At 42.9% G+C, this 26,187-nt stretch overlaps 1 protein-coding gene across 1 annotated transcript in view; it reads left to right on the top strand.

Moving 5' to 3' along the window:
* The window catches only part of LOC109402049 (carbonic anhydrase-related protein 10), a 451,175-nt gene that overhangs the window by 394,627 nt on the left and 30,361 nt on the right, over positions 1 to 26,187 (top strand). Inside the window, exon 4 of the mRNA XM_029855977.2 lies at positions 8,135 to 8,185. Coding sequence (XP_029711837.2) covers positions 8,135 to 8,185 — 51 coding nt within the window. The remainder of the gene's footprint in view (positions 1 to 8,134; positions 8,186 to 26,187) is intronic.

The following is a 26,187-nucleotide window of genomic DNA, read 5'->3' as shown; positions in this document are numbered from 1 at the left end:
ATTTAAATCTATATTCAAGCTCTTATCTACGAACAACAACTCTTTACAGTTTATCTAGTATCGTACAGCAAAGGAGGGAGTCGTCCCTGCCATTGTCCATAATGCGCGTTGAAAAAAAAATATATAGCTACAATACCGATGGAGAAGCGCAGGCAGCATATTATGTTCCCAACAAGCCCGTGCCCAACGGATGGGTTTTGGAGGTTAAACTCCATTGCCGATACTCTATACACAAGGCCTCCTTCACCCTTTGCTAAAATTGGGTAAAACCCCTCCCTTGTCGCCTTTTCAGTGCACGGGCCTGGTTCTCAATATCACCTTTTGCTGAATCTACCTGCTGTGACCTATGCCGGTCAATAGATTTGAGACCATTCGCTAACATTTTTATCACTGAAGCTTTACCAGCTGCATATCATCCAAATCTGGGTCCTTTGGAGAAAATATATCCTGAATAGACATTGAAGCCATATTATCGCCACTTATTGCAGTCAGTCAGCGACTTTATTGAATTTTACGATGAGAAACGCACGATTTGATCTTGGGCGTAAGAACCATCCGTGCGCAACAAGAGCAATAAGTGCGCGGCGGATTTCCACTCAGACATTTTGATGGGCGCCGAAGCACGACGTAATGACGAAGGCTTTTCAATAACGGTGTAAGTAGTTAGGGGCAACTTTAATCAAAAGTGGGAGTAAAACTTTTGTGTAAATTTGATAAATATGAATGGCGAGATGCTGTTCTCGACTGTTTATTCAACAGTGTTAACAATTTTGTGCATTTTTGTGCTTTTTTTCAAAGGCGCAAGATCATTGGCGGAACAACCAAATGAAGTGATCAAAATCAGATGTGGAAATCCGCCTTTATTTAAATTATTATTTTCCAGAAGTGGAAACTCATTTTTGAGCTAACGTCAGGAGAAATCATATGTTTATGAGTTGTTTCATCAAATGATGCTGAAAAGTGATTTGTTTACATTTTGGCTCTTCCGCCCTTTTCAAATGTTGGTCTAGATATCTTAGATCCCGAAATGGGGTGGTTCGTTTCCTATAAAGACGTTTCTCAATTTCTAGTTGGTTCACGAACATTTGTAATCGGGCATAGAGTATTTTCCACGGTTATCTCATGCCTGCGATACACAAATGCAAAACGGTCATTGATAAAGGCAGTTTTCAGTTTACAGCTGTGAAAGTGTTCATAGAGAGCCAAAGTTCCAAAACGAAAGCAAAAACTCTTTTCGCAATCTGATGCAGTTTTAAAAGGTGGCTTCTCACTTTAACGTACTCCAAACTACATAATTGGATAAGTAGAAACCAGGTGAGTGGATGAAATGATGAATAATTTTGTAGGATATTGAGTTGGTCAGGGTAGGCTGATTGAGTGAACCGGTGAGTGATTCAGACTATGAAAGTTATAGAGCATAGAGCCGAAAGTTGTTTCATGAATTGTTAGTGGGAGGATAAGTGTATTGGTGAGTGTGTAATGAATTAGTGGGTAAATAAAATAATGAGTCAGTGAGCTAGACGATTGATTGATACGTCATGAAAGTAAGTGTATTAGTGAGTAAATTAGATAATTTGTCAGCAAGTGAATATCAAGTTAGTTAATGAGCGAGTTTGTGAATGAGGAAGTTAATGAGTGCGTTGAGAAATGAGAGAATGAATGCGTGAGTGAATGTGTTAGTGGGTAAATGAGAAGTAAGTTAATGTGTTAGTGATTGAGTGTTAAGGTGAGTGGATGAAAATGAGTGAGAAAGTTAATAAGTGAGTAAGTGGGTTTAAGTTTGAGTGAGTTATTGAGTGAGATATAGTGAGTTTAAGAGTTAACGAGTAAGTTTGTTAGTTTATTTAGTTAAAAAGCAAATGGATGATTTAATTTAATGAGTAGAGCAGTGCATTAATATGTGTATGAATGTGAACTAGAGAATTAGTAAATAAGTGGGTGAGTGAATGTATGAAGTAAAATAGTGAGTTAGCAACGGATGTAGTGAGTTAATGAGTGAGTGAGCGATTATTTGAGTAAATGAGTAAATTATTCAGTGATATAGTAGGTCAGCGTGTGTGTATAAATAGTTATAATTGCGTATGACATATGTAATTAAAAATGTTTAAGAATAATATTTATAGATTGGAGATGCCGTAACAGTTTAATGATCCCCATGCCAACCAAGCAATGTTGCGGTAGCCAGCATAATTTGAATCAAAGCGTTCAAACCTTGGATCTGACGGGTAGTTTTCTTCCCGTAGACAGCATAGAAACGGTGCACCATAAAAACTCTGTCTGCTGTAATCGGTTGACAAAGATTGACAGTGACATCAGTTCAATCGCTCTGACTTTAGTAGTTAACAATGACAATATTGTGTTGGTTGGAATGGAGTTATAATTTCCCTAGTTCAAACACATGTGATCCAAACTGTCAACAATTCTGAGTACACTAAATTTTTATGCTGCATCGCTTTACTGCTGGACTCCCTTATTTTGACCATTCAATTTGAACATGCTTTTTTTTCTTGCAGTGCTCTCCTGTTGAGTTGTTAATTTCAATGGATATCTTTTCTGAAGTGCTTGCACAAACTACTTTACACAAAATTTCAGTCCGCAATCCCCAGCTGACTACGTTAATAACGCCACCCGTTTGGTCACTGGCTATTGCAGCCATTGAGAATAAGGTTTGTTGTGAAGAAAACGTCTTTGTTAGGAATGTAACAAGCTCACTTCTCTTACATATGAATTAGAAGGTTTATAGCAAACCGTTCACACTTTATTTGGGATGCCGTGTTCGGCAAATTTTTGACGAAAATAGAACAGCTGAATAGGGGCTGTCCATAAACCACGTGGTCATTTTTTGGGACTTTTCAATTTTTTGGGACTATTAGCTTTATTAGGGAGATTTTCAGCCCGAGGCTGGTTCATCTCCATATTCTAAAGAATTCAGAGGTGCGGACAAACCCCGAGTTTGTTGAAGATTTTCCCTTTTTGAATCCTAAGCTGTTCTTTCGAGCTAAATTGATACAGAGAACAGTGGCAGAATCATCATTACTTTTTCAGTCAAACAATATTCGGCTAAATGGCGTTCACTCAAAATACCCTTTCGGCCAATGGCGTTCGACCCAATGGTATTCGGCCAAGTAACATTCCACCAAATGACGCGGAATCAAATAATTGGTATTCAGAAAATATTATTCCAAAATTATATCAAACTATGATACAATCGTTTAACTACATAACCTTTTGTTATTATTTTGATTTGATAAATAATTATCTGAAAATAACCAGAATTCCAAACAGGTGATAATCATAACTCTTCGCATCGTTACATACTATGATACAAACTCGAAATTATTTTCAAAATGAAGCTTGTTTTCTTTAGACAGTATCCTCATTTTTCCCAAAATTGTTACAATGATTCTTCCAAAATTGATACAGGGAAATTCGTTTAAAATTTTCATTAAAAAATCCTGTGGGAATGTGATATGCAATATACCGAAACTTCAAAACAAATTATGAGATATTTTTCGTATTTTTTTTTTTTTCGTTCAGAAATTTATCTCTGGATTCTATCTGAATGTCTTCCAGTAAATTTTCTACTCTTAGAGAGTTCTACAGAAATTTCTCCAGCGATTTTTTTCAAAAAATCTTCCCAATTCCAGGAATGACTTCAGAAATGGAAAACTTTGGATCTCTTTCAAGAATTTCTCGTGAAATCTTCTAAGAATTCCTTCGAACATTACTCGATTTTGTCATTTAGGTGTTTTTCAGGTTTTTTTTCCAGAAATTTCTCCACAAAATAAGAAATTTTATAAGATTCAATTTTTTAAAATCTTCCAAAATTTGATTGGTAACCCCATAAATTCTTTCATAAACTCATTGGTTGAAGCCTTCAGCAACTCATCTAAAGATTTTTTCAAAGGAATTTGTCCAGGATTTTTTGTTTTCTGAAACTTTTTTAAGAAAATCTTCCACGGATTCCATGTAAAAAATCTGTGAGGAATTGTTTCAGAAATTACTCCAGAGATCTTCCAGTTTTACTTTTAGACACGTAATGACTTTTCGATGGAATGTGTGGGATTTTTTCTATACTTACTTCTCGTAAAATTCTTTGAGAAACTACAGATAAAAATTCCAGATGGATCCGTTTTTGTTCTAAACTGCTATCGCTGGAAAGAATGACGTTTATTTCTTGATGAATTTGTGGAAATTCCGTGGTCTAGTAGTCAATTCCAGTAATTTGTTTAATTCAGAAAACCCTCACTGGTGACGTCCATGCTACCGAAGGAGAGATCGGACTGCCTGTGCGGTGTGCAGATGATAATAGCACATAATCGGTTGGAATGTTCCGAGGAAATCCTCCGATGCTTGGGCGTGGGCCGGTCGGTCTGTCGGTCGGTCGGTTAAAACGAGCACAAAATTTCTACCCTTACGGTTGTGCTTTAATCCAAGGCAGGTGCTCTGGCTGGCTGTAGTTCTGCAAATGCCCACATACAGTACTAACAGTTGAGCTGGACTCAAATGAGGTTCAGGGTGGGGGTGGTGTGTGGAATAATAATTGAAATCGCATAAGCTTTTATATTCAATTACGCTTTCACATATGAGGCTCCTCGTTTACTTCGTTATGGCCGTGGAGAAAGAATGTGTATGAGAAAGGGGAAAAAGGATTGTGGATTGGTGTTAGGGAATGAAGGAAGCAATTTTCCAATTGTGTTGCCTTTAGATAAATCTCGAATATTGCATCATTTTAAAGTTACTGAGAGAGTTGAAACGGTGAACAGAGAATGAACTTTCAATTTCAAATTGTGATTAGTAGAGAATCTTCGATGAATATAAGGTACCCCGGGGCAAGTGGGACCTAAAAAAATGCTAATTTGGTTTTGTCATGCCAAAAGTTTCAGAACACAAATTCTATAATAATTCCAATGGACCCAAAAGACGTTGTTGGTATATTTGTACTTATTAACGTGCATTAAAACTGTTTCAAAGTTTTTACATTACATATATTATGCATATAATTAAAAGTGTAGCAGATCTTCATTAACTGCGTTTCACGGGGCAAGTGGGACCTATTCAGAGTTTTTGTTCAAAGGGCTTAATATAAGTTGCAACAAATAAGGTAACATAAATCATAAATCTCTTATATGAATGACTATGTTTAGAGATTAAAATAAGAAGAGGTTTATGGTATCATGCATAAATTACGTAACACATAACAAATCGCTGGGGGAAATTGAATCAAGTCTAGCAGCTCATGCAAAATAAATTGATTTTTTTGTACAAAAAGCGCCGTAAAGTGAAGAGACAAAAGATTTCGAAACTTGGTCTCTATATTATATAGTTAATGATCCTCACCAATAGCAAATCTGGGGTTTCGAGACTTTCAGTAATATCATCTCCCTTACATATTCTTACGATCATTAAATAATGTTTTTTAAATCATTAATTTTGAAAAGGCTGTTTCCCTATTTTAACTTTTTATGGACAATTCCCGAATGCTCAGAAGAATGCATTATGCAGCATTAAGTGAAAAAAATGGAAGATATTAAAAAAAACATAAAAAATACATGCTTTGATTTTTTTTTTGTTTTACCCAAGGTTTTACCATTTTTAACAAGAATTTCATCATCTAAATAGAGGTAATAAAGTATAATTCAACAGTAGATTACTTAACGCGTCAATTTTTATTGACTTTCGTGCTAATTTCATCTTAGGTTGGACAAGGCGAGATGAATCCATAAAATTGTCTTTGTTTATTCTCATAGGTCCCACTTGCCCCAGATAGCGAAATGCACTGGGGCAAGTAAGAGCAGAAAACTAAAGGTAATAAATAAAAATAAAATACAGCTTTTTCGCTTGAAATCATTTGCATGAACTCCAAATACTATCCTGAAACCAAAAAAAGTATTTGTAGAATAACAAATCTATTTTAAACGACGAATGTAGTAGAGCACGTCAATCTTACCTAGTGAATTGAAAATTACATATGAACAACAATAACGTATATATTCTCTTTGTGGTTGAAACAATAACATTTTTTGTATTTAAAGTATCCGTAGGTGTGATACCTATGTTTTCCATGAAGAATGTTAGTTTTAAAAATAAATAATAAAAAAAAATACTAGCTATAGGTCTCACTTGCCCCCGATTCTCACTTGCCCCGGGGTACCTTAAACTGTATATCACCCACTGCAAGAGAATTCATGGGGCAATATCAGACTGCTTTCATGGGCGAACGCGCTAAAACGGACCAGATGTTCACCATCCGCCAGGCAGAAATGCCGCGAATACAACGTGCCCACACATCACTTGTTAATCGATTTTAAATTGGCGTATGATACAATCGATCGAAAACAGCTATGGCAGATTATGCACCAATACGCATTCCTGGATAAACAGATACGATTGATCAAGACGACGATGGATCGAGTGATGTGCGTAGTTCGAATATCACGGAGACTCTCGAGTCCCTTCGAATCGCACAGTGGGTTACGGTAAGGTGATGGTCTTTCGTGCTTGTTGTTCAACATTGCGTTAGAAGGTGTAATAAGGAGAGCGGGGATAAACACGAGTGGGGCGATTTTCACGAAGTCCTTTCAGTCTATAGCTCGTAAATTTGGCGCAATGGCGGAAACGTACATCCGACTAAAGAGTGAAGTAAGGCGAATCGGATTAGTCATTAATGTGTCGAAAACAAAGTACATGATAGCAAAGGGCGTCAGGGAAGAATCCCCGCGCCTGCTACCCCGAATTTATATCGACGGTGATGAAATCGAGGCGGTTGAAGAATTTGTGTACTTGGGCTCACTTGTGACCGCCGACAACGACACCAGCAGAGAAACTCAGAGGCGCATTGTGGCAGGAAATCGCGCTTATTTTGGACTCCACAGAACTCTACGATCGAATAAAGTTCGCCGTAACACGAACTGTCTACAAAACGCTGATTAGACCGGTAGTCCTCTATGGGCACGAAACATGGACCCTACGTGCAGAGGACCAAGGCGCCCTTGGAGTTTTCGAACGGAAGGTGTTGCGTACCATCTACGGTGGAGTGCAGATGGAAGACGGGACTTGGAGAAGGCGAATGAACCACGAACTGCATCAGCTGCTGAGAGAACCAACCATCGTCCATACCGCGAAAATCGGGAGGCTACGGTGGGCGGGTCACGTCATCAGGATGTCGGATAGCAACCCGACTAAAATGGTTCTCGAGAGTCATCCGACCGGTACAAGAAGACGTGGAGCGCAGCGAGCTAGGTTGGTCAATCATGTGGATGACGCACCAACCTGAAGTGTTTGAAAGGTGGTAGTAGGACTTCAACGAACACCTGAATAGTGCAGAGAACGTATCATTGCACATTTTTCTGCTAAATTTATTCATTCTTTATGGAACACCTTTAATTTTCTACGGAGCATTTGCAATTTACTATTATTGCAATAACCTTTTACCATTCATGTATGGTACATAAATAAACATTTTGCGTTCGAACACAACAAGTTATAAAGTATGACCGCAAGTCTCAAGCCACAAATATACTTCATTTTTATTGCACCTGATTGCTCCACAACAGCGCAAATTTTACAGTCAATCATAAAGTCGTAAAAATCCATCTAATAGCAAAATGAACCAACTAATCCTTCCACCTTCCTCAATAACTCCCGGGAGCGAGCGTCATAAAATCCAGGTTTGAAAGTTGTAATCCATCGGTTTCCCACCACCACCGTCATAAGTACGTGAGTCAGCGGCGGTGGCGCGAAAACTTCCATTTCGTTGAAACCAGCCAGCCAGCGTTCAATTGCTCGCAAACACACACGTAACGACCGATTGTTTGGGGGGCAAAATGTGGAAAAGTTTGGCAGCTCGGAAAATTTATTTTCGTACCCACAATTTTGTTCGGTTGATGAAGCGCATATATGCCCGGTGAATTAAGCTCGCACTCAAAAACTATCGTGTGCCAATCAGCTGTGGTTTTCATTCGGTTTGGCGGGGTTCCTTGGCCGAAGGTTGATCGAACAATCGGGTGATTTTGATTGATTGACTCGGGTGAGGAACTTTACTTTGGATTACATACGTTTGAAATGAGAGCTGATGCTATTGACTTGGTACGAAAACTTCTAACAATCAATTTCTGCTCTCGATTCTTTACAGTAATCTCGGCTGTCAGTTGGGAGGAATGGTGGACCTACGATGGCATCTCTGGTGAGTATAATATACGTCTGATTCTTTTTTCATATATTTAGTAGAAGCGGTGAACACACGAAAGTTCAGCAAGACCATGCAGAGGGTTCGATTTCTGATTGATTGGAAATTTTTCGTGTAGTGAATACTTTCTTGACTTCCTAGGGTATGGAATATCTTCGTGCCTTCCGCACGATATACAAAGGCAAAATAATCACTGGCAGAGGAAGCTCTCAGTTAATAACTGAGGAAATGCTCATAGAACACCATGCTGAGATGCAGGCTATGTCCTAGTTGTGACGTTATGCCAAGAACAAGAAAAGTCTGAAACGGATTCGTTAGAAAATCTCCCTCCTAAATTCGTTCATAAATCACCCACCTGTGTGCCTGTGGGGGCCACCGCTCGTCGTGAATAATCACTTCGCGTGAAAAACAAACCAAGCGTAACTGCACTACCGCATGGGGTCCTTTGTGAAACCGCACCACACCACACCGGGTGTTGCAGACCACATCTTGCTATGGAGGACAGGTCATCTTAGCAAGAGGTAGGCATCCAACGAACCAACTAAACCAACCGAACGGAGCAGCAAGCAGCAACGGACAATGTCAAACAGCTGATCAAGTTCTCACGATTAATTTTCATAATGGATTGTCTTGAGGCGAACCGGCGATCCCCGGTAAGCAGGAATCCAAAGACAAACGTGGCAGCAGGGGTGATGCTAATGTTGTCGGATCATCCAGCGTTCGTTTGGGCTGATCCGGAATATTTAGCATCCGCTACGAAGCTGCTGCTACTCCTGCCTATGATGATGATGATGAAGATGAGAGAGAAGGATACTGCCGGGAAAAGTGGTATGGGTGCTGGCGTTTTTCATGACTGGTCTAGACGCGATGAGTTGCTGTTTGCTCAAAGTGCGGACAATTAAGCTTTTCAACGAGATGAGAAGACTAATGACCCGTGACAAAGGCGAGTAAGAGTGCGGTCCAGTGAAAAAGTTTTTTAGGGTTGTACAAAAGAGGAAAGCGTGATTTTCCAACTGTTTTTTTTTTCTCTTGCTGAGCTGTTTATTTGGGTTTATTTGCATCTTCTTTACCATCTTTCTGGAGTATTGTTTCGACTAAGACAGATCATCATCCTTGTATGGTAACAAGTTAAAGGACGCACTCGATGTTTTGACATATAACATGGACTCAACGCCACTCTTGCAAATGTCTCCCTGTCTCCCGGCCTGTTTGCCTGACTAATTTGAGAGTATGTCCTCCGACAACTCGGCTTTACTTCAAACGAAACATTCCAACAAAACATTACTGTAAATATACCAATACTCCGGAACCTTTCTTGTAACAAGGCTCATATCATCAGGTGGGAGGCTAGGATTCTTTTCTTAGCGAACCATATTCATACACCAGTGTGGACTTACCACCTTTGGCACCGGGGCATACGGATTGCTCTAGCGGAGTAAGCCTAGGCGTGGTGGGGGACCAACAGTGGGCCCTGTTGGGCCTCTTCAGTAATTCCACACATCCGGAAGCAGCTCTGTACAAGCGATACGAAACCGCTTCCAAAGTGTCACAGCCCAACCAGGAGTGGCTCGGGCATATCAGGACTGACGCCAGTAAGTTCTTGATTATGATACATTGGTCTTGCTTTGTAATTGGCGCTGTCAAGATGAACACTCCTGATTAACGATGATCCGGCTCTGAGCCCAGTCCCCATAAGGGCCTGGGCCAACTCTTTATTTATTTCTTTATTTATTCACCATCTTCAACCCTAAAAGTTGTACAGACTGTTTACTAAATCTAGATAATCTCCATTAAGGACAAACTAACCAAAAAAAAAAACGCAACGCATACAAATCAATCATCATTTTGGAATAAAAATAAACACTACATACATAAAAACTAGCAGCAATAATACATCATTTACGACGACAAAATAGGTACGCAACGTAACAGATACAGGGGATAGACAAAATGATCGGGACAGGCAAAATATTCACTTTTCAAAAAATGTTCTATTAGCTGTAACTTTTCGAAAAGTGCATCAAATATTTTCAATTTTTTTACTGTAAGTTCTTCAACTAGTTGTGTATCAGTAGACAAAATTTGGAAAAGATCGGACAATTATTCACGAAGTTATAAAGATTTTTGAAAAAGATAAAATTATCCGATAGCCAACTTTGAGCTGTTATATCTCCGGATTCAATGAACCGAATGCAATGAAATTTTGACCATTTATGACTTATATAATGAGCTATGAAAAACCATTGACTTAACTTAATATTCTTAACACGGAAGAAAATTATAACGATTAGATAATTTTTCTAATAAAACACCAAATTATCCAAATCATCAACATCGTTTCAAAATTCAAGATGCAAATTATAGTTCATTTAGTTTCCCTCTAATTGACTTATAGATAAATCCGTTTTGAAGGAAAGTAACAACATAGCCGCCAATAAGTTGAAAAAGTAATGGGATGCATATTAAAAATAGACCAATTTACTAAAAAATCGTGAAAAAAATAAAAACGCTGTAACTTTTTCGCTTGTTAAAAATTTCAAGTTAAGTCAAATGTTTTCCAGAGTTCATTATATAAGTCATGAATTGTCAAAATTTCATTGCAATCGGTTCATTGAATCCGGAGATATAACAGCTCAAAGTTGGCTATCGGATAATTTTATCTTTTTCAAAAATCTTTATAACTTCGTGAAGAATTGTCCGATCTTTTCCAAATTTTGTCCACTGATACACAACTAGTTGAAGAACTTACAGTAAAAAATTGAAAATATGTGATGCACTTTTCGAAAAGTTACAGCTAGTTGAACATTTTTTGGAAAGTGATAATTTTGCCTGTCCCGATCATTTTGTCTATCCCCTGTAATTACACTACGGCTTCCAAACATTGTTCTGGCGACTGCGAAATTCACGGAACACGATTCCATTGGGCCAAGTTGAGGAACGGAGAGCTACTTCTTTCCATTTCCATTTCAGCACAACTTTGAAGGTAATGTAATCCACTCGATTCGATACCAATTTTACCACATCCTTACAGTCTCCAGCAGGGGCGCGTAAACAACGATAAACCATCGTTTCAATGTCGTTCACAGATGCGGTGTTGTCGATATTAGTAAGCAATAACGAAAAGTAGTGATCACTCGGTTTCGCCGGTAGATTCGTCTTCGGATCGGTTTGCTCACTTTCCATGCCCTCCGTGTAACTGTCACTTGTTCCATTGATCACTTCGGCTAATTCAACGGGAGTAGAATGACATACATGTACTCTTTTCGTCGATGTATCCAGTGAATCGAGTCGTTGCAGTGTATCTACGACCAGAGACATTTGCGTTTTGAGTTCGGATATTTCGGTGTGGAGAATACTGGAATCGTCCGTGCTTGGCGATTTATTTAGCGATGTTTTCCAATCCGTAAACACAGGCACACAGTCACCGCACAGCCATATCATTCCTCTTGTTGTAGCTCGGATGGCCTCCCGGCTTGCATAGATAACCACCAGGATCATTAGTGACTACTTCATTTGAAATGAGGGGTAGCGGCTCTAAGGACCGACCGAGGTAGCGCAGATGACCAACGCGGACCTCACACGGGCGATGAACTGCAACAGTAGGGGGCTGTCCATAAACCACGTGGTCATGAGGGGGGGGGGGGGGGGGGTGGTTCGGCCAATGATCATTTTGTATGGACAAATAAAAAAATTGTATGGACTAATGACCACGTGGGGGGGGGGGGGGGGGTTGAAAAGTCCCAAAAAAATGACCACGTGGTTTATGGACAGCCCCTAGCGGACTACCAAAGATGTTGGTAGTTGCTGAACAGCTGGACGAGCAGATCGGCTACACGAGCGGATGGACTACCATTAGCACGGACCTGAAACAGAGCCTGCTGAAGCTCCGCAAATCTCTGGCTCTGGCCAAGAAGGAGTATGACATCCTCAGGGTCGAAGCATCGAATAGTGAAGTGCGGCTGATGCGAGCAGGGAGGAACGGACCACACAAACGGACAGCTTTGTCTTTGCTGACAACGCGACGATGCAGCACGAAACCATGTAACTCGCCGGAGCCGTAGCAGAGTGGTCAAACCGCCCGATGACTCGAGCTGGATGGTCGAAATCTGCCGAGGAGACGTGGCCCAAGAAGCGTCAGGCAGTAGCGAGCGGAAAGCCGAATAGCAAGAAAGGGACGGCCGGTTGCGGAAATCTAACCCCAGGAGGGCAACCCTAAGAGAAATGGGCGCCAACTGGACCCAGGGAAGGAGAACTCTTGGATCACGGTTGTAAAGAAGAAGAAGAAATCCAGCCCGAATGCGCGAACGAAGCGACGCGCTGATGGTCGTCAAAACTGAGGCGGATGCATACCGAGCCCTTTCGGTAGAGGCGACTCTCCAGTGCAAAAACCAGGACGAGATCACCGACGTAGAGGAGGTCATAGCCGTACTTAAGCAGCAGTGCGGGGTAGATGCACCAAGTGCATTAATCCACCCGTGAAAGGGTCCGACAGACACGCAAATCGCCACGATCAAGCTTACCGTAGGGCAAGATCAAAGTAGGCTGGTCAGAGTGACCGCTCAGCATGCACGCGCCACCAGTGACGTGTTTCAAGTGCATCGAACAAGCACACAAGTCGTGAGTGTGTATAGGCCCCGACATGAGCAAACATTGCAGGAAGTGAGGAGAAAGAGGCCAAAACGCCAGGGAGTGTACTCGGCACCAAAATGTCTGATTGGACGGGCGGGCCTAAATGTCCAGGCACACGACGAGGTCGAACCAACCGACGATAATGCAGGTTACACAGCTAAACCTGAGCCACTGTGAAACCGCACAACAGTTGCTGTGGCAGTCAGTCTCAGAGACATAGCTCTACTACCTATCGGACTCATACCGCACCTCACCCGATAACGGAAACTAGGTAGCGGATAAGGCTAAGCCATAGCAAAGATACTCTGCAGTTTTTATGCCCCTCTCAAGTGGCCGGTAGACCAGTTCTCGTCTATGCTGCATTCGCTAACAAGCGCACTAGTGGGATTGAGTCCCGTGGTCATCGGTGGAGACTTCAACATCTGAGGGGAGCCGCTTGACGAACACGAGAGGCTGGGCTCTATTCGAAGCTATGGCTAGACTGAACATGGGGTCGACGATGGGTACACCCACAGTGACCATCTGGCGATTCACCAACACGGAGGAAGATGGCCACAGCCGAAGGTCATCGACCGTCATCGGGGATGGCTGACCTCGTGATTTGAAAAGCCGGCATTTGTGGAGCGATTGCTTATGGAGGGTATCTATCTAGCGATCTATCCAGCGATTATCTGGTCGAAACCCAAAGCCGTTCATGTGACGCCGCTATGCGATCCCTACCTAGAAAAGGACGCAAACCAGTATACTGGTGGTGTTCAGGAATCGCAGAACTCCGCGCATCCTGCCTAAGAGCTAGAAGGAAGATGCAAAGAGATCGCACCGATGAGGGTAGAATGGAAAAAAGTAAGACCTATAGGGCGACTAAACTGACACTGAATAAAGAGATTGTGGCGTGTTAGTGGGTGTGCTTCGAAAATCTTTGCTAGGCAGCCAACACGAACTCTTGGGAAGATGTCTACAGAATTGTCATGGCTAAATCAAAGGGCGGGTCGGTACCCCCAGAACGCTCCCACGAGATGCTGCAGAAGATCGTGGAAACGTTACAAGACCATGAGCCCCCGTCCTCTATCACCAAACCGGCCAAAGCGAGTTTGCCCCGATAACGAACGACGAGTTCATCGCAATAGCGAGGTCACTTAAGTTAAGCAAGGCTCCGGGTCCGGACGGTATCCCGAAAGTAGCCATCAATACGGTCATCGAGGCTAGCTCTGACATGTTCAGAATGGCTATGCAGATGTGTCTAGATTAATCAATAGAGCACAATTTGATCAGTCGAGAGCTGTAATGTGTTGAAACTAGCCTTCAACGCGGATTCGATTTTGAGTCAGTCTTGAGAGCAGCACAACGTTCTTTACGTGGTATCGTCATTTCCTTCGCTTGGTCAATCCTATATTCGCTTCTCAGAAAATTAACTGCCACGGAGCCATCAGGATGTGTGCTTCGCTCATAGATGCAGGCTCTAAATGCCATCTTGGAAGCATCGGAAAAGCCATGTAACCACCACGACCACAGCGACGAAAAGGGACTTCCCAAGTAACACAGAAAACATCTTTTCAAATCAACTGTTCCAAAGATGCATTATAAAAGGCATATATGAGTTCCATAATACATCTTGTGTAATTATTAAGCTATAATTATGTTTTTCAATTACAAACATCAAGAATATTTGTTTTTTCGCTCATAGGCTTCACCATGTATAAAATATGGTTTTTATACTAACCAATAACAATATTCGAGCTTTGTAACAAGTGGTAATCGTGTTACCGATCAATTTGTACATTAGTTCAACGGACACACTCAGCACTTTGCTCAATCGAAATGCCAAATCGGTGGCAGTTAGAACCGCAAGAAACCAATCGGCAATCCACCCGCGTCATCCGAAGCTCCACTCAATGCCGCAAACTAGCTTCGTTTATCATCAATTTTGTATTTGTGCCTCTCACCATGGGACCAACTAGTTTTAGTGTCACCTCCTCACATCCCGATCATCCGTGGATTTGTCAGCTTCCAGATGTGGACATTTTCTCACCTCAGCATTTGGTTGCCACTGCTAACAATGCTGATTGCCGATGGTTCTACACAATTCATCCGCCGGCAGATGTGAACTGTTCCTGTCACAGATATCCGATGCACCATCGTCATACTAAGCGTCCTTGTGCTATTAGACAGTTTCCTGACCATTTATCATCGATTGCTATGCAAAAGCATTCAAATCCCGTGAAAACTTAAAAACCGACGAGGGGTTAGACCATCAAAAAAGTAAACATCGCGAATTTTGACAATGATACTTGGACATTTGACAGATCTAGTCTCACTCAAGAAGAAGTTGTAATAAAGTTATTTTAATGTTGTACAGATTGTCCGAAAACAAAAGTAATATTTTCCATGTGTGCATGTTTAAGAAATGTTATCGAGACATATAATAAACTTTAATGAAACACAATCCCAATCCATTGTTAGATTGTTGTCAGAATGATTAATTTTTAACGTTATTACAACAAGTTCAAATCAAAGATTGTAAAAATGGATAGATTCTTTCTTCAAAGAAATGTTTAACATAACAGTACCGTTCATAAGCATGCATACGTATACTTTATATCCCTTTCGGGACGGAGAGCAAAAAACTGAAATTTCCATACAAATTGGTCAATTTTGGCTCTTCAGAACTCTCATACTTTTTAATAAATCAACATTTTTTCTTTGGCATTTGCAAGAACTACTCTTTAACTTTCGGTTCGTAGTTCTGTCCACCTAGATAAATAAAAAAAAACACAAATTTGCGACAGATAAAACTTTTTCATGTTTTACAATTTTTGTTCACTTTTTGTTCAACTTGTTGTGGCAAATCTCACACACAATATAAACAAAAGTTTGTTTGCAACCAGAGTATCTGGACGCACAAATCTCAATACGAGATTGAGAAAAGTTGGCCGTGAGCACATGAAAATTCCCTGAGCTTGAGACTCGCGATGTTAGTGCACATCACATTAGCATTGCGAGTCTCAATGAGACGTCTCAATGAGACAAGCTCCAGGTACAGCTTGTTATAGCGCAACACCGCACCGCCCGGTTCGATTTACTCTCGAATCGTTCAATAGGATGACATTTCTAGATGATTTTCTGCTGGGACTGGGTTGACGTAATCCGGGAGCGGACGACGTTCTTGTCATAGGTATGTTGGGGCAGATGGAATACAGCCGGAGATAGTTTTACTACGGCAAAGGTGGTAAACGGATCAATTGTGGCGAAGGCTTCTTCCAAATGTACCTTCTGATTGATGATTTTCTGGGCGTGTTCTATTTGACCAACGGAGAGAGATGCAGGATCATTTGAGTGGAAGAAAAATGGCACCAACGTTTATGTTCGGATTGATTATACATAATCGCAAAACCTAAAGTTTCAACAAAGGTAATTTTTTCACCTTACAAATAGTTAAGCGACTAGGAACGAAAACTATTTTGAGGTCATCACCCCCACCGGTATTGAAAAATAAGATTTTTTTATGTAAAGGAGTTCTAAATAAGTATTGGGGTCACTATGGCCCAGACAGGCACGTTAAACGTGTAATTGGAAGCATAAGAGATATGATGTGGGCAACATCTTTGGCTAGGGATATTGCAATCTTAATCGATAAAAACAAACCCAATATTTATTTGACCCCCAATTTGCCCCATTTTATCCACTTATCCGCGAGCCGTTATGACCGCGCTGGGTACAAGCAAGCGGTCGGTTACGGTTTTGACGTTTTGTGCGGATATCAACTGGTTGATTTCACCGAATAGTTGACGACGGCAGATAATCAAACCGCTACGATTTCCCAATAAGAAACTTCAAAATCCGAATCGCTTGTACCCATCGCCACCATTATCGCTCGCGAATAAACTGATTCAATCCGTGGATAACTATCGATCTCGGTATTTCTGCCTGAGATGGGGTGGGACCAGGTTCACAAGGTCTAATCTGGGCCGTCGCTGCAATTCTTTTTCACTAACGAACATCTCAATGTGACGAGTCTCACGAGACGTCTCATTGAGGCACGTACACTAGATTTTTCATGAGCATGCTATGATCTCAAATCTCACAAATTTTCCTCAAACGCATTTCAAACCAGCGCATGGCACACTGTCTCATTCATGTATACATGAGCTTTCAGATACTCTGGTTGCACACATGCAAGTATATGTAATGGCGCAATATATAAAACAATTTATATCAGGTAAATCAAAGGCTTGACAGTTGAAAAAATTACGCAAAACTGTTGTTTCTAAACAGCACAATTGTGTTGGTTCGTCACGAAAGGGATATAAACAAAAATGTTAAATAGGTTGAAATTGTTTTTGCAAATCGAATTTCATTTGAGTTATTATCAGTAATAATAAATATTAGGACTCAGGTTAAATAAAATTGTGATTGAAATAATTCATAACATTTTGAACAGCACTGTAACTCTTTTGGGAAGCAGCCATATTGAATCTTCACGTGGATTTGCAAATAATTTCCTCAAAGCAGTATTATTTGGTTGATTCATGCAACGTTTTCAATTCAATTCAATGGCGCTTAATTTACGGGCGAGTAAAATCAGTGGTTTCACGATAAATCTTGAGCTGCACATAAAAGATCTCTACTATCACTGAGTAAAGCCCATTTCAGAATTTATTATCTGAATAAATTTTTAAAACCCATTGAATCCATCAGTTGGAAGTTGTTTTTCGGGTTGAAGAGATTATGCATAGTTAAAGTTATAAAACCAATTTGTTTTGATTTGTATTTTTTTTCTGACAGCTTCCACAATTTACAGTGATTCTTTTCATGGCACGTTGAAATAAAGTAATATAACTAAGAATTAGCTTGATTTCAACATCTGCATATGGTATGATATAGAAGTGTATTCTCTAGGTTAAATAACTTAAAGGAGCTTAATTTCAACTCACAAATATGATTGCATTATGAGCATGTTTTCCATGTTTTTATTACAGACGAATAACATAAATATAATCAATACTTACTCAAACGTTGAATTGCACGTACCGGGGATGTCAATTTTAGCACAATAAGTGTATTTGAATACATGTTATAGAACTTGTAAGATGTTTTATAAGCCGCCATTTTTTGCGCTGTTTTAAGTAGGGTATGTGTGCCATCAGTATTCTCACGCTCCCATATTCATCCTATTTGAAAACAAGCGATTACGGAACCGATTGATTCCGTTCTTTTTGTTTTCATGGGTGCTCACTTCTAACAAAAAATGCAAAAATTAGAAACAAAATAAACAGCGCTTCAATCCTTTGTTTTTCGTAGGATGAAAATGGGAGCCACATGCTTAATAAGGGAACCAATACCCTATATAGGTGTTTGATTTTAAGTAAATATAACCAGAAAAATACTTCTGATTAAGTATTAGAAGTGAATTATTAACTATTATGGAACAAGTTGTGTTACTTGGGTTGCGTTTGGAAGCTCGGTCCGTGGAACTGACGATCTCTCAACTTCATTAGGAGCACCCGTATACTTGCCGATCTACTGAAGGACCGCGGGTTCGGCATCGTAGCATTGCAGGAGATGTGTTGAACAGGATCCGTGTTGCGAAGGTTTAGAAGTAATCATACCATCTACCAGAGTTGCGGCAACACACTTGAGCTGGGAACAGCTTTTACAGTGATGGATGACATGCAGAGGCGCGTTATCTGTTGGTGTGATATTGGAGCCATTGCCGAAGGAAATCTCAGAGGGAAATCCTAGCAGGGATTCCGGGGGAATCCTGGCAGGGATTCCAGAGGAATCCTGGCAGGGACCCCAGAGGAATCCTGTCAGGGATTCCTGTCAGGGATTCCAGAGGAATCCTGTCAGGGATGGCAGAGAAATGCTGCCAGGGATTGCAGAGAAATCCTGCCAGGCATTCCAGAGGAATCCTGTCAGGGATTCCAGAGGAATCCTGTCAGGGATTCCAGTGGAATCATTTCAGGGATTCCAGAGGAATCCTGTCAGAGATTCCAGAGGAATCCTGTCAGGGAATCCAGAGGAATCCTGTCAGGGATTCCAGAGGAATCCTGTCAGGGATTCCAGAGGAATCCTGTCAGGGATTCCAGAGGAATCCTGTCAGGGATTCCAGAGGAATCCTGTCAGGGATTCCAGAGGAATCCTGTCAGGGATTCCAGAGGAATCCTGTCAGGGATTCCAGAGGAATCCTGTCAGGGATTCCAGAGGAATCCTGTCAGGGATTCCAGAGGAATCCTGTCAGGGATTCCAGAGGAATCCTGTCAGGGATTCCAGAGGAATCCTGTCAGGGATTCCAGAGGAATCCTGTCAGGGATTCCAGAGGAATCCTGTCAGGGATTCCAGAGTAATCCTGTCAGGGATTCCAGAGTAATCCTGTCATGGATACCAGAGGAATCCTGTCATGGATTCCAGAGGAATCCTGTCATGGATTCCAGAGGAATCCTGTCATGGATTCCAGAGGAATCCTGTCATGGATTCCAGAGGAATCCTGTCAGGGATTCCAGAGGAATCCTGTCAGGGATTCCAGAGGAATCCTGTCAGGGATTCCAGAGGAATCCTGTCAGGGATTCCAGAGGAATCCTGTCAGGGATTCCAGAGGAATCCTGTCAGGGATTCCAGAGGAATCCTGTCAGGGATTCCAGAGGAATCCTGTCAGGGATTCCAGAGGAATCCTGTCAGGGATTCCAGAGGAATCCTGTCAGGGATTCCAGAGGAATCCTGTCAGGGATTCCAGAGGATTCCTGTCAGGGATTCCAGAGGATTCCTGTCAGGGATTCCAGAGGAATCCTGTCAGGGATTCCAGAGTAATCCTGTCAGGGATTCCAGAGTAATCCTGTCAGGGATTCCAGAGTAATCCTGTCATGGATACCAGAGGAATCCTGTCATGGATTCCAGAGGAATCCTGTCATGGATTCCAGAGGAATCCTGTCATGGATTCCAGAGGAATCCTGTCAGGGATTCCAGAGGAATCCTGTCAGGGATTCCAGAGGAATCCTGTCAGGGATTCCAGAGGAATCCTGTCAGGGATTCCAGAGGAATCCTGTCAGGGATTCCAGAGGAATCCTGTCAGGGATTCCAGAGGAATCCTGTCAGGGATTCCAGAGGAATCCTGTCAGGGATTCCAGAGGAATCCTGTCGGGGATTCCAGAGGAATCCTGTCGGGGATTCCAGAGGAATCCTGTCGGGGATTCCAGAGGAATCCTGTCGGGGATTCCAGAGGAATCCTGTCGGGGATTCCAGAGGAATCCTGTCGGGGATTCCAGAGGAATCCTGTCGGGGATTCCAGAGGAATCCTGTCGGGGATTCCAGAGGAATCCTGTCGGGGATTCCAGAGGAATCCTGTCGGGGATTCCAGAGGAATCCTGTCGGGGATTCCAGAGGAATCCTGTCGGGGATTCCAGAGGAATCCTGTCGGGGATTCCAGAGGAATCCTGTCGGGGATTCCAGAGGAATCCTGTCGGGGATTCCAGAGGAATCCTGTCGGGGATTCCAGAGGAATCCTGTCGGGGATTCCAGAGGAATCCTGTCGGGGATTCCAGAGGAATCCTGTCGGGGATTCCAGAGGAATTCTGTCGGGGATTCTAGAGGAATCCTGTCGGGGATTCTAGAGGAATCCTGTCAGGGATTCCGTAGGAATCCTGTCTGGGATTCCAGAGGAATCCTGTCTGGGATTCCAGAGGAATCCTGTCGGGGATTCCAGAGGAATCCTGTCGGGGATTCCAGAGGAATCCTGTCGGGGATTCCAGAGGAATCCTGTCGGGGATTCCAGAGGAATCCTGTCGGGGATTCCAGAGGAATCCTGTCGGGGATTCCAGAGGAATCCTGTCGGGGATTCCAGAGGAATCCTGTCGGGGATTCCAGAGGAATCCTGTCGGGGATTCCAGAGGAATCCTGTCGGGGATTCCAGAGGAATCCTGTCGGGGATTCCAGAGGAATCCTGTCGGGGATTCCAGAGGAATCCTGTCGGGGATTCCAGAGGAATCCTGTCGGGGATTCCAGAGGAATCCTGTCGGGGATTCCAGAGGAATCCTGTCGGGGATTCCAGAGGAATCCTGTCGGGGATTCCAGAGGAATCCTGTCGGGGATTCCAGAGGAATCCTGTCGGGGATTCCAGAGGAATCCTGTCGGGGATACCAGAGGAATCCTGTCGGGGATTCCAGAGGAATCCTGTCAGGGATTCCAGAGGAATCCTGTAGGGGATTCCAGAGGAATCCTGTCGGGGATTCCAGAGGAATCCTGTCGGGGATTCCAGAGGAATCCTGTCGGGGATTCCAGAGGAATCCTGTCGGGGATTCCAGAGGAATCCTGTCGGGGATTCCAGAGGAATCCTGTCGGGGATTCCAGAGGAATCCTGTCGGGGATTCCAGAGGAATCCTGTCGGGGATTCCAGAGGAATCCTGTCGGGGATTCCAGAGGAATCCTGTCGGGGATTCCAGAGGAATCCTGTCGGGGATTCCAGAGGAATCCTGTCGGGGATTCCAGAGGAATCCTGTCGGGGATTCCAGAGGAATCCTGTCGGGGATTCCAGAGGAATTCTGTCGGGGATTCTAGAGGAATCCTGTCGGGGATTCTAGAGGAATCCTGTCAGGGATTCCGTAGGAATCCTGTCTGGGATTCCAGAGGAATCCTGTCTGGGATTCCAGAGGAATCCTGTCGGGGATTCCAGAGGAATCCTGTCGGGGATTCCAGAGGAATCCTGTCGGGGATTCCAGAGGAATCCTGTCGGGGATTCCAGAGGAATCCTGTCGGGGATTCCAGAGGAATCCTGTCGGGGATTCCAGAGGAATCCTGTCGGGGATTCCAGAGGAATCCTGTCGGGGATTCCAGAGGAATCCTGTCGGGGATTCCAGAGGAATCCTGTCGGGGATTCCAGAGGAATCCTGTCGGGGATTCCAGAGGAATCCTGTCGGGGATTCCAGAGGAATCCTGTCGGGGATTCCAGAGGAATCCTGTCGGGGATTCCAGAGGAATCCTGTCGGGGATTCCAGAGGAATCCTGTCGGGGATTCCAGAGGAATCCTGTCGGGGATTCCAGAGGAATCCTGTCGGGGATTCCAGAGGAATCCTGTCGGGGATTCCAGAGGAATCCTGTCGGGGATACCAGAGGAATCCTGTCGGGGATTCCAGAGGAATCCTGTCAGGGATTCCAGAGGAATCCTGTCGGGGATTCCAGAGGAATCCTGTCGGGGATTCCAGAGGAATCCTGTCGGGGATTCCAGAGGAATCCTGTCGGGGTTTCCAGAGGAATCCTGTCAGGGATTCCAGAGGAATCCTGTCGGGGATTCCAGAGGAATCCTGTCGGGGATTCCAGAGGAATCCTGTCGGGGATTCCAGAGGAATCCTGTCGGGGATTCCAGAGGAATCCTGTCGGGGATTCCAGAGGAATCCTGTAGGGGATTCCAGAGGAATCCTGTCGGGGATTCCAGAGGAATCCTGTCGGGGATTCCAGAGGAATCCTGTCGGGGATTCCAGAGGAATCCTGTCGGGGATTCCAGAGGAATCCTGTCGGGGATTCCAGAGAAATCCTGTCGGGGATTCCAGAGGAATCCTGTCGGGGATTCCAGAGGAATCCTGTCGGGGATTCCAGAGGAATCCTGTCGGGGATTCCAGAGGAATCCTGTCGGGGATTCCATAGGAATCCTGTCGGGGATTCCAGAGGAATCCTGTCGGGGATTCTAGAGGAATCCTGTCGGGGATTCTAGAGGAATCCTGTCAGGGATTCCGTAGGAATCATGTCTGGGATTCCAGAGGAATCCTGTCTGGGATTCCAGAGGAATCCTGTCTGGGATTCCAGAGGAATCCTGTCTGGGATTCCAGAGGAATCCTGTCTGGGATTACAGAGGAATCCTGTCTGGGATTCCAGAGGAATACTGTCTGGGATTCCAGAGGAATCCTGTCGGGGATTCCAGAGGAATCCTGTCTGGGATTCCAGAGGAATCCTGTCGGGGATTCCAGAGGAATCCTGTCTGGGATTCCAGAGGAATCCTGTCTGGGATTCCAGAGGAATCCTGTCGGGGATTCCAGAGGAATCCTGCCTGGGATTACAGAGGAATCCTGTCTGGGATTCCAGAGGAATACTGTCTGGGATTCCAGAGGAATCCTGTCACGGATTCCAGAGGAATCCTGTCACGGATTCCAGAGGAATCCTGACAGGGATCCCTGGGAAATTCTTACTGGGACTCCAGGGAAATCCTAACAGGGAGACCAGAGGAATCCTGACAGGGATTCCAGGGGGAAAATGGGTCACCTATTGTACACAGCACCGCATCCAATCACTGTAATCCATTTTTTTTTATTCTTAACCACTTAACCTATTTCACAGCTCTTTTGTCCACTAGGGCACTGCATGAGCGATTCCAATTGGCGGCTGCACTTACAGTTTGTACAGCGTCTAAATATATTCTATTATACATAAGCGACTCGATTTTGTCAGCCCCTTTTCGGAACACATATTTTGCTCTCTTCAAAAACTCAAACAGTTTATCAAACTTTTTATTCCTTCATGTTCTATATCTCGGCAGTAGTTTGATGATAAATATTAATAAATTGCTTAAAATGTGACCGTAAGATAATGAGAGCAAAAAGTTCGTCGCAAAATGGGGCTGACAAAATCGGGTCCTTACTGTATTCTTATTCTACTATATCGAACTGGTTTGTCTTTGTGCTACTTTCACTGTTCTACCCTGTCCTTGGTAGAATGATGAGCACGATGTGTGGCTGTTGTTCCTATTCCAGTCCGATTGGGGGTCGTCCATTATGGGTAGCCGTTCGCCGATATGCAATTATCCGGGTTCGTTTGAGCTATGAGAGCTCAGAAGAGGGTCAAGTGCCAGCCACTCTCGGGGGGAAGAGCAACTGACGAAGTGCCGGGGCTGGGATCGAACCCATGACCATCCGCTTATGAAGCGAACGTGTAGCCACTGCGCCATGGGCCCCGGCAAATAATCCAATTTTATAGCGATAAAACATCTACTTTGTACATAACTATACAAAAAACCATCAGCATGGGATTTATGGTATTCTTTTCATTTTATAGTTATAACTATAGGGTAAAGTAGGATAAAATGGACCATTTCTTGAACTCAGCTACCCACCTCACCACTTCCATTCAATTCAGGTAACATCAAGTTTGTCGATTACTCTGTGAAAATTCAATAAAATTAATTTAAAGGGCTCTGTTTGCAAAATAACTTGTATAGGGTGAAATGGGGTAAAATGGGCCATCACTACGACATGTGAAAGCATGACCCCATCATCATTATATGCTGTAGAGCTGATTACATATTACTTGTCCAATCATATGCCTTAATTATTGCTGCATTTCAAGCTATATAACATCTATTCATCAATACTTCTAATATAGGGTGAAATGGGGTAAAATACGCCACTTCTTGGGCTAAGCATTGCATGATGTCATCATTCATAGTTCTAGTATTTCAAAAAAAAGTGCAGTTGAATTTGCCAGAAAAAAAATCTTTACGACTTACCACTCGCAAGTCCAATTAGCAAGTTTGAATATTAAAAGTTTTATACAGGGGAATGGAACTATCTTCAGCATAGTGCTCCAATTTACATTCTATTGAATACAAGTCTAATAAGCGTTATTTGTTTTTTATTTGTTAGGAGTGATAATAGAATGCACATGATAGCGTAGGCTGAAGATGGGTGCTCATATTCTTTTATTGTTCAGAAAATCTTATTGATTCCGTTTGGCAAAATAGTTACTTGATAATACAAGACTTTTTTTTTCGAGAATTATCTTCCAAAAATATCTCCAAAATTTTCACTAAAAAATGTCAAGCCTTCAACCCCTTACCACTGATCAGCAAAGCAAAAACATTTTTCCCACAAAACTCACCCGAAACGATTGCCTCAGCTGTAAGCATGGCACGACGAGATTTATTTCGTTTACTCAAATCCTCTTTTCACATCCGAACGAGCGAAAGAATGCCAGACATTGTTTGCCTCCCGCCTCCGGGTCCCTCTGGGGACAAATCTGGGACCAGAGAAGAAAAAAAAATATGACACAACATAGCACCTACATCGAAGATCCTCGGTACATACACCTACAGATCTCTTTTGTTGTGTCTGTTGATCTATTTTCTCCGAAAGCAGCAGCAGCAGCTACATCGCCCTCGATGGTACCTACAGCTACATATCGCATGTGTGTTTTTCCAAAAGGCAAAAAATTGACTGAAGAGCCAGCCAAAATAACAGCAAGCAACACAAAGCCGGAAAATTCCACAATGCTAACACGATAAGATGATAGAGTGCCGTTCGTGTTTGGGGAATGGCGAGAGGTGTGGAGCCACCCTCCTTTGGCAAATAAAAATTCCTGTGGAAAAATGAACCAGAAAGACCCGGGTGAGTGGAGGGGGTGGTGGGGACCAACTAAGTGGATAACCCATGCAATCAGCAGTAAGATCATTTGTCAGAACTTTGACTTTTGGGGTAAACCGGCCCGGCCCGGCGTTGGATGTGGCTAAAATGGCCCGGGCGGGAATAAAGACATTATTTGGGATTGAATTTTGACGCTCTCTGTGTGCTGTGCTCGGGGACCATTGCATTGCGAGGGACGCAGAAGTTTTGCTTTTGAGCGAAAATTCAATTGAACGGGGGCATATTATTACTGGGAATCGGTTTTCCACGGGATCGGAATTATTGCGAAACGAGAGGCACGATCGGTTCGTTAAAGTCGTTTAATGCCGAGCGTTGACCGTAAAAATACCGTCGAGAAGGTCACAGTCTTGAAGTTGAATTTAATCGCCTGGTCCAACTATGAGCTGATCCTTTGGAAATAAGGGTATGCAATAATAAGAACTTGCTATCAGATTTTTAGAAGAAGTTTGGGAAGAATTCGTAAATGGATTAATTGCGAAAATGCAATTGTTTGATGGATGATTAACAATTACTAATAACTTTGAATCTGTGTTTAATCTTGAACTCGCCTAAAATAAATTGAAAGTGTATGAATTAGAAGTAGAAGAAAAGAGCGATAATTTGACAGATCTACAGGAAGTAGATGTTTTTGTGCAGGAGAATTTTCATTGTTACACATACTAACGCATTGGGGTAGTCAGTAGAAGAGTCAGTCGAAATATAGCAGTCGAACGAGAACGAACAAATTTCTGTCGCGTAGGCCAATTGTGGGCCGAAAAATCCGAAGTTCTTGCAGTCCGGTCTTCCACAGTCGCGTCTTGTTCGACGTCGTGGTCGTGGGAGTAAAATTCCCGTTAAATAGTTCGGTCGTGAGTTCGTCGTTGCTCCCAGCCGCTCTCTCTCTCTTCTTGGCGTAACGTCCTCCTGGGACAAAGCCTGCTTCTCAGCTTAGTGTTCTATGAGCAATTCCACAGTTATTAACTGAGAGCTTCCTCT

This window comes from Aedes albopictus, chromosome 1, assembly GCF_035046485.1.
Source record: "Aedes albopictus strain Foshan chromosome 1, AalbF5, whole genome shotgun sequence".
NCBI lineage: Eukaryota > Metazoa > Arthropoda > Insecta > Diptera > Culicidae > Aedes > Aedes albopictus.
This window is presented reverse-complemented; position numbering and strand designations above follow the sequence as displayed.